The sequence below is a fragment of the Hibiscus syriacus genome, unplaced genomic scaffold (genome assembly GCF_006381635.1).
Source record: "Hibiscus syriacus cultivar Baekdansim isolate YM2019G1 unplaced genomic scaffold, ASM638163v2 tig00009942_pilon, whole genome shotgun sequence".
NCBI classification, from domain to species: domain Eukaryota; kingdom Viridiplantae; phylum Streptophyta; class Magnoliopsida; order Malvales; family Malvaceae; genus Hibiscus; species Hibiscus syriacus.
Window position 1 is genome coordinate 1,052,674 of NW_024062205.1, and position 9,631 is coordinate 1,062,304.

Below are 9,631 nucleotides of genomic sequence, written 5' to 3' on the forward strand. Positions count from 1 at the left end.
TTCTGCTCTTCTTTGCTCCAATCGTTGTACTTGTCGGAAGGAGAGGAGTAACCGTTCATGATTGAGTTCCAAGATCCTATATCATAGGCTTGAATAAAGTACATCATCTTATTCTTCCAATGAGCATAATTTTCTCCATAGAAGAAGGGTGGCTAGTTGAGTGGTTGCGATTCCATAATAGGTATATCTTCAAGGTAATAAGCACTGGAGGTTGAAGCCATTTCTTTGTCGGTTGCTTCGGGAATTGGTAGAGTTTCTTCTAGGATCGTCTCAAGGATGTTAAGCCTTCTAACGAGTTAGGCTCTGGTACTAATTGTTGGGATTTTACGGAAGCTCGAATCGACAATCGGAATAGTTCGCCAAGAGGGGTCGGGACGGTTTTTGTGTTTAGGGAGTAAGGAGATTGAAAGATAAAGAATTGCACATCGATTTATAGTGGTTCGACTTTTCAACCAAGTCTACATCCACTACCTTAGCTCCTCACCAATGATTTTCCAACAAATTCACTAATTTGTTCTTTCTTTTGAGGGCAAAGAGATAACCTTACAACTCTCTAGTTTTTCCGGGCTAAGCTAGAACCTTTCCCTAGCTTTTACAAGGGATAACCTAGAACCTTTCCCCTTTACAAAAGGATAAAATATATAAACAAGAAAACCTATCTAAGGTAGGTGTTTATAAGATTGAGCTCACAAGAACAAAATATATTTACAAGAGAAAGATGAAATAAGAATGAAGAACTCTTCTCTTGTGTTTGATTGCTTGGATAGTTGTTCTCTTACTTCTCCAAGTGTCCTCAACTTGTATTTATAGCTTGAAATGAGTTTAAAGGCATATATAGCCGTTGGGATGTTTTGGAGCCGTTTGGGGATTATTTTTCTACTAAAAAATATTGCACATAATAGGGGGTATCTGTACCCCTTCATAGGGTATCTGTACTCCTTCATTCAATTCAAATGAAACTAGTCGTTGCAGCCAGGAGGTATGGATACCCCTGGGGGGATATCGATAACCTCTTTGCATTCTGTAATTTGAGTAGGGGTATGGATACACCTGGAGGGTATCGGTACCTCTTAACATTTTTGCTCAAATCCGAATTTAATGGACTTTGAATTATTTTTGAAACCTTTTGAAAACATTGAATAAATTCAATTCAAGCCCAAAAACATTTTTCCTTTAAATTTGTTATATCGAAACATAATTCAACACTTCTGGTCTCAATTTCAGAAGTTTTTTTAGACTCCAGCTGGTAGAGGTATTAATTCCTACAGTCCAGAAGTCTTTGTCCTTCAATGTGAAAGGATATAATACTTAAATAAAAAATTGGAGTCGGCCAAAAATCAACATGACCCGAACCATGTCATCCTAATCGGAGTATGTTAAGTATTAAATACTTAAATAATTCTTAAATAAGCTTTTTGAATGAAGATAAAATATCTTATATTTATAAGAAGAATATAAAAAACATAAAAGTAAATTAAATATATAAGTAGGATATTTTTCTTTAAATCATCGAAGTACACAAACTATCTATTTAAAATAAAAAATCTTATAAAGAAAGAGTTAAAAACTCAATCAAACAAATGATAGATACAAATCAACACTATTGTCGATGTTAAATATATAGTAATGATGACTCGTTAACAAATTATCATTAGCACAATTCATCTACGGTCTATCTTCAATTATTGAGAACGCTTAATATTCAACCTAAAGATCCAAAGATATAATACTTAAATAAAAATTGGAGTCGGCCAAAAAGCACATGACCCGAACCATGTCATCCTAATCGGAGTATGTTTAAGTATTAAATACTTAAATAATTCTTAAATAAGCTTTTTGAATGAAGATAAAATATCTTATATTTATAAGAAGAATATAAAAAACATAAAAGTAAATTAAATATATAAGTAGGATATTTTTCTTTAAATCATCGAAGTACACAAAACTTAACAAATTATCATTAGCACAATTCATCTACTCGTTCAATTATCTTAGCACGCTTAATATTCCTAATATTCAACCTAAAGATCCAAAGTAGAGATAAATCAATAGGATAGTCATATAATCATGAGACAACATCCAACCTAACCTAGAGACAAAATATTGTATACTACATGAAAATACAAAGAATATGATATAAAAACAGATAAAATCATACATAATTTTTATATGAAAAAAAGGAAACTAATTTAACAAAAATTATCATGCTTCAAATTAAAAGGGAGGGGAAAGAAAAAGAAAAATATTATAATAATGTAAAGATATTTATTGTATAATAATTTTATATAATTTGAATTTATCAGTATTTTAATGATGGATGACCAAATGAAACTTGTTTTATAGCGACCAAATGAAAATAAAATGTAACGGTGAGATTTAAAAAAGAAAAAAATTTAGTGACTAAAATGGAACAAAAGTGATAGTTTAAATATTAAACCTGAAGTTTACCCTAATAATTATAATGTTAGAGGATGCATACACACGTGGGTGGAGCAGATAGGATGAGACTTGGTAGGCGATCCGAATCTATCTGGACAGAGGAATTAAATAATCGTCGTTTGTTTGGTTGACTTGCCGGCCGATGTTTTACAAAAACTGACGTGGCAAAAGTTGGGCGATGTTTTAAAATTATTAATTTAATATATCAAGATAAAATAAATAAATTATTTAATAAAAATGTCGAGCACGTGGGAACCAACGAAATGATGATCTGGCTGGTTTATATGATTGGCGTAACTCTTACGTGTAGAGTAATTGTAGATAAGTATTGAAAAAATTTAATTTGGGTATATGGAATTAGCTATTAATGGTAAGTTGACAACCGACTTCAATGGTTTTCCCATTTACGGAACACAAATGCGGCGAGCAGACGTTACGACAATATATACGTTAAGAAAAATCGTTTTCGAAAATGAATATTATTTTAATATTTTTGATAAAACGCTAACTAATTTTTTTACTGAAAAATGTTAATATTGAACGCTACCTAAAATGTTTAACATTTATAATAAAACGATACCTAAAATGTTATTTTTTCTATTGGAAATTAGGTAGTGAAATTAATATTTTCAGTAAAAAAAATATTTTAAGTAGCACTTTACCAAGAATGTAAAAAAAATATTAATATTTCCGATAGAACCTTTCGTTAGCCTTATGTTAATGCTGTCGTACAACAAAACTATCCCAAGTAGACACCTCAAATCTTGCCCTCCATTTTATTATTACCCACGGGAACAATTTAATTATTGTAAATTTCTTAAGCGAGTAAAATATTCATTAATGATTTTTGAATAAACTAGTTTATATGATTAAGATATCATACTTTACTAAAGGATTAAAGGGTAAAGTACACAAACGATCCATGATTTCGAGATTTTGTTTTATTGAATCCTATAAAAATAATCTCGACTATAAGATATTCTATTGAGTTATTCAATTATTAAAAGTTACAAAATCGTTATTAACTATTTTTCTTTTTAGTAAGAGGATGAAATATAGTGGAGCCCAGCTCCTTAAATTCTTATCGTTACTATTTATATTCTAAAATCATCATTTTTTTCATTTAAAGAAATTGACATCCGTATGGAACATAGCATAAGTGTAAGTGTGTCTGTTCTTATATACATATGCAGTAGGTTTGTAGGAGGAAAAATGCTGTAAGTTTCAAGACAAACTATTCTTTCATACAAGACTTGAGTTTCTCAACTTCTCTCAGAAGAGAGTGATTTCAATCGCAAGCTTCCCTCAGCCTTTCCAACCTCTCCTCTACATCACTCCTCTGTATCGGAACATTCGATGGCTTCGTATATCCGATGAACCGCAGCATCATTCCCTGTAATCATATTCCAAGAGACGAACACGGTGACACAGAAATGATGAGAATATTCTTCTTGATCATTAAAATAATACTTCGAGTTAATAATATGGGATATGTAGTCTGCGTTCTATACTGACTGATTCTGGATGCCTTTTACAATACTATTTTTACTATGATTTTAGATCCTGTTTAGTGAGTTGTAGCATAAATGCCACCATACATAAAGCTTGTCTTGCAGAATTGTTAGAAATAATTAGCAGTAGTATCGGTTATTGAGGCTATTTCGAATGACTTGTTGAACCCATGAAATGTTTTGACAGCTTTTTAGAAATGTCGCATACCTCGTGGTTCTTCTTCCTGGCGTAGTCTCGCAGTAGGGACTTCACAAGCTTATTCCGTAGCAACAGCTTGTCACTTTTGTTAGAGATAAAAACAAAAGATGAGAGGTGATGCAGAGCTAATGTGAATGCAACTGATCCTCGAGTTGTAGCTTTGTCAAGGGCACCAGATACCCATGACTTCAAATAGGCCTCCAAAATTGCTTCGTTCTCCTGTAAACAACCAAAATTTCAGACATTCTCATAATAGTAACTTGCAAGTAACCTCCTCTGTTAAGATGCTACATCAGATCGAAACTGGAGTATACAGCTCTATTCTATTTAAGTTGCAGAGAAGATATACATTCACATATGTTCGTACACAGTGTGTATATGTATTTTCTCTATAGGAGTCGGAGAATCTACTTTATGACAGTTCATTATTTCTCTCTCCACCTTATGACTTTTGAAGCAAGCTAATAATTTACAATGTTCTAACACATTGAGGGCAATGTGCCGTTTCATTATGATAAAGATTTCAGAAATTTCATGTGAAATGCATTCAATTACATTACCCAACACCGCAAATTGCTACGCACTCTAATAGAACAGAAAAATAACAGATAGCAGGGAGTACCTCAACAGGTTCAAGGTATCCTTCAGCCTCTCCCAAGCATTTCTGCAATGGCGGAAGAAGTTCAAGAACACGAGAATTAGATAATGCATTCCAAGCAGCAAGTCGCACAGGAGCTTCGACACAACGGTGTAAATATACTGCAACTTGCCGACCATAGGTCAAATCACCAAAAGATACAGCACCATACTGCTCAACAAGATATCGATAAATGTTGCGTAAGTTTCATGAATTTCTGACTGAAACCTCAGAAATTCCACATTATATTTTTCTCCTGTCTCTGGTGTTAAACTGGTAGACATATCTGAAGTAGTTTCACGTCTTCCCTTAGACCTTTTCTCGTCAAGATGTTGTCCATATAGCTCTTGCAAAGACTCATAAACGTCCCTAGTCTTCTCATCTTCGAGAATGGCCATTCCAACGAGTAATATGATGGATAATGAATGCAGTTTCCAGATACCGGAACACTCTGGATGGGTGAGACAACATCTGTAGGCAAGAAAGTGGACCAGGCTTCCAAACCAAGAAGGAAAAACATTCCAGCTCTAGAAACTTCAACTATATGACCAGGGTCCTGCAGAATATTTTGTATATCAGAGGCCTTTCCGAGTCCAGCATGTTTGCTAGCACATAAAGTTGATACTGGACTAAGAAACCAGTGCATGGGAAGCGGTAGTCTCTGGTGGGCCCATTCCGACATCAATGAAGTGCAGTTATGATCTTGACTCATCTTTGATGTGTCTAGGTCCTCTGGTATGGTTTCCAGAGGAACACTATCCCTTGATGTTCTATCAACACTCGAGCCTTTCAATTTTCTCTTATTAGACAACCATCTATTTCTGAAGTGAGAAGCTAATATCTCACTTACGTGCATATAGTCTTCTTCTTTATATTCCCACCCATATGATTTTATACTCCCCTTATCCTGGATAAAACGTTGAATGCAAAGACTAAGGTACTTTAGAACAGGTACTTGAAGCATAACATCCAACGCTTTCTCCACAACGACCTTGTCTCTTGGTCCAGCAATTAAACATAATCCTAAAGCAGAAAGGATTATTTCCCTGGTAAAGGTCCTCTGTTCATCCAAGGATAAAACTCCTGTAAAGATAATCTGGAAGATTTCAAGCAACTGACTGAGCAACCATGCATCTGTTTGTGCCAATAAAACAATTTTCAACCAAAATCCTCCACCAGAGGCACCCCATCCAAACCCCACACCAGGAGCAGGGCCTCCTCTACCAAAAATCTCAATTGACTGCACAAAGTGCCACTCTGATGCTACTAACTTCGAGAAAATATCAAAAACACATCTCAATTCAAACAAAGATTCTACCAGTATCCCCTTTGCAAGTATGTTCTCTTCATGTGATAAACAGCGTTCTTGAGAAGGATTATAGACCATAGTCTTGGTTAACTGGATCAAATTGTTAATGTATATACAAACCTTGAAGAAGCCATGAAGGCAACATAGAGAAGCAAATGATGTTTCGAATTCACTTTGCTTCCTTAAAGAACAGAGTTGCTCAATAAAAGAACTACCTGCAGCCAGGTTAGTTCCATATTCTGCACTGTTCACACGAGTAAAGCTCAAAAAACCATTTCTAATAATTTCAAGTCCAACCTTAGGAACAAAATCTGGCAACCATGGCACGTGACCACCACCTTCTTGAAGGTCCATGGCATCCTCAGGGATCACTTTTTCAAGCACTCTGGAAAGCATGTGCATGACAGCTGAGTACACCCACAATAAGGGAGAGGAAGATTTATCTTGGAGAACAGAGTTCCCCATTATTCCATCATGAGAATCAATCAATACAGACTTAACTGATATCCATTTAACAGCTAAATCAACCATTGGTCCAACATGGATCCAAGACCAGGTTTCCACATTATCATCGGCTCTCTCAGGTATGCTATCACTTAGAATCTTGTGTGAATAAAAATTTGGAAGTGTTCTGGCCAAGGATTCTAGAATAAGGTACGCCTCCTCAGAGATGGAAGCAAATTCACTTAAAACATTATTCTCAACCAGTTTTTCAATTACAGGGGGATTCAACCACAAGGACAAGGCAGGAAAAACGGTGGAGAAGTATGATACACAATATCCATACTGAATGCAGACCTTCCAAAAACGTAGTTGTTCAACCATTAACGCAGATGAAAGTTTACAATTTTCTCTTCCCAATTTCAACCATTGTTCCAGAGAGTACAATTGGCATGTCATAGCCTGGAAAATTCCATTCTCTATGAACTCCACACAGTTCTTCCGGTCAGATTGTGCTAGGACCTATTTAACAAAAAAAAAAATACAGCAATATAAATTCATTATTCTAAAAGGTAGGAAAATAAACCATTCAATAAATGAATAGAACGCAGCACAATTTTCATTATTTTTGCTCACGCAAAAAAGGGTCAGGCAGCCTCAGCCCTCATGACCGCCAATGTTCCAAAAACAATTGAATATAAGCTTACCTTCAAAAGGCAAACAGATTTAACCTTAGCCGGATAAACCTCCGTGCTGCTATTTGCGGTGAATCGGTGAACAATAGTTTGGACTAGTCTTTGGCACTTCATTATTGCGTTCGCACCCATTGGGGAATGCCTTGCTATTGCAACTAGGACTGAAACCATGCATTCTTCCAAAGGTGCTGTTGGTTCTATCCGGAACCATGGAAAAAAAATACTTAGCAGAAACATTACACAACCTAAGAATTGAGCTTCTGGGATACAAACCATGGCTGCTATCCTGTTAGGATTCAGAATAACTAAAATATAGAGATCACTATACAACTTATTAGTTTGACAGAGTCTAATGTAAGTATGAAAAAAAAAGAAAAAAAATGTAAACATGAAAATCAGCAGTAGAGAAAAATAAGATGCTAGCACAAGAGTCTAGATCAATAGTAAATTCTAATAAATTTAAGCAGAAACCTTATGGCAGGTATATCAAGGACTTAACAAAACAGATATTGAAATGGATTTATCGAACAAAAAAATGTCACCTCCAAAAGATATCGAATCCTTGGAAGGATTCCCATCCTAACCAAACCGGCAGCAAAATCTTGTCCAGCAACTACAATATCATCCTGAATTGTATGCTTCCCTCCAGTTTCATCTTCCATAGTATCATCACCATGAAGAAGAATATTTGAAGGTTTTGCACTATACTTCCAAAATCCCCCATGAAGAAAACCAACGTCAATCTCTGGTTTACTTCGAAATATAGGAGCAGTATGGGTATCCTTCATGTTTATTGCTGTTTTCTGCAATACATACCAGTTATTAAACTCCGCATTACATATAGACATACAAGAGTAACGAGACATAAAAAATTAAAAATCTACCTTCGAAAGATCAAAGTAATTCTGAATTATATCACAGCTCAATATGCACTGAATTACTTTGGCGCTTGCTAAAACAACAGAATAGTGATTATCATCAAGAGACATCCTACATATATCAAAACATTCAATTAAGGGTAAAGAATACAGAATACAAACTCATTTTATGAATCAACATCTAAAAATTTAACAGGAAAAAGAACAGTGCGACTTGACATTATTGGTATTTTGAAAAAAAAGCTCATTTAACCTTAACGATAAGATTAGCTCAGGTTCTGGGCTCAGTGCAAAAGCCCAAACAGCTTCCCAATCAACAGCACCATCAACAATGTTATTATCGGTCAGAGTAGAGCCAACAGGATTGAGAGAAATATTATGTAATACCTTATCAAGCACGGATGCAAGGAGATGTAGTGCAAGGGCCCTTTGTCCTGGAATCTAAATTCAACAATATCAGTGAATAACAGGATATCAAAACACTTTTATATCAAAGATATACTGTAACAATATTTAAATACACAATCTAACTGCAAGTCATCAACACATAATTATATTGGCCTTAAAGATATAAATGTTATCTAATAAACCAATAAATTAAATAAAAACTTACCGTGCTTCTTGTGAGTGCTACTGCTTCTTTAATTGTATAACCTGCTGCGCCAGGATCCCTCTCTGTCTGTAAGAAGTCACGTTCTGCAACATTTTCACCACCTATAATACAACAACGAAAGGAAAAATAAAAAAAATATATTAATTTCAGTCATCTTCTGTTCCTTGTATGGTTACTGGTTAGCATCCTACAACAAATTATTATCTAGCTTGACGAAGAATACAAACTTTTGAGGAACAAATAAATCTCGACAAATCAATTTTTTAGAGAGCTTGTGAAGAAAGTGACAAGATCGAAAGTCTACTGCTTACCCATAGGCCATAGATGCATAATATTAAGTGAAAATGTGTGCAGGTATGCATAAAAGCAACTAAATAAATGGACAGGAAATATACTATGATTTCGCCTTACTTATCTCTGGTATCTGGCCAAAATCATTTTTAACAACAGTCGCATCCAAGGAAAATCTTAATTCCCTAACAGCCTCAACTCTCTGGCTCCAAGCATTCCACAAGCTGCCACTTACAGGGTTTACATCTAGCTTCATGTCACTGTCAAGGCCGCTCTTTGTAATGTTTGAGCTTGTCGAGATATCGGGATTATTTCTCTCTATATTTTGAGTATTTATAGCATTGTTTGACATATTTTCATGTCTAATTCTCTTTTCACCATCGGCAACCAGGTTTGAGGTTGAGTCTTTTTGTTTCTTTAATTTCTGTTGCCCTCGCTTTTTCAGTAAGTTCAGTAAAGCAGGATCCATCTTCTGCATAAGCTCATCCTGTGCTTGTTTAATTTCTTCAGGTGACATGTTTTCTAATCGGACTTGATTCTCAGCATCAATTTCGCTCTCAAGAGACATGGACCCATGTTCATTTCCTAAGTTGTTGAATTGTTTTGGCACAGTGGTAT

The 9,631-nt window shown here is 35.0% G+C and overlaps 1 protein-coding gene and 1 long non-coding RNA gene across 2 annotated transcripts; both read right to left on the bottom strand.

Annotated features, from left to right (window-relative positions):
* Positions 1-1,093: 1,093 nt before the first annotated feature.
* On the bottom strand, positions 1,094-8,220 carry LOC120203534 (transcriptional elongation regulator MINIYO-like). The gene is made up of 8 exons (XM_039203810.1): positions 8,116-8,220; positions 7,774-8,034; positions 7,244-7,432; positions 5,061-7,058; positions 4,772-4,957; positions 4,159-4,368; positions 3,675-3,832; positions 1,094-1,103 (listed from the first exon to the last, which is right to left on the bottom strand). The coding sequence occupies exons 1-7, from the start codon at positions 8,218-8,220 to the stop codon at positions 3,728-3,730; spliced, it is 3,054 nt and encodes a 1,017-aa protein (XP_039059741.1). The 3' UTR covers positions 1,094-1,103; positions 3,675-3,727.
* A 162-nt stretch (positions 8,221-8,382) lies between these two features.
* LOC120203463 lies at positions 8,383-9,264 on the bottom strand. Its single transcript, XR_005523829.1, has 3 exons — positions 9,134-9,264; positions 8,723-8,823; positions 8,383-8,550 (listed from the first exon to the last, which is right to left on the bottom strand). It is a non-coding gene; the product is annotated as an uncharacterized LOC120203463 (long non-coding RNA).
* Between the last annotated feature and the right edge of the window lie 367 nt (positions 9,265-9,631).

Coding starts and splice junctions, on each gene's coding strand:
- LOC120203534 (XM_039203810.1), bottom strand. CDS start 8,220: ATGTCTCTTGATGATAATCACTATTCTGTTGTTTTAGCAAGCGCCAAA. Junction 7,059..7,243: donor AATCTGTTTGCCTTTTGAAG/GTAAGCTTATAT, acceptor TTTGTTAAATAG/GTCCTAGCACAATCTGACCG. Junction 3,833..4,158: donor CCAGGAAGAAGAACCACGAG/GTATGCGACATT, acceptor ATATGATTACAG/GGAATGATGCTGCGGTTCAT.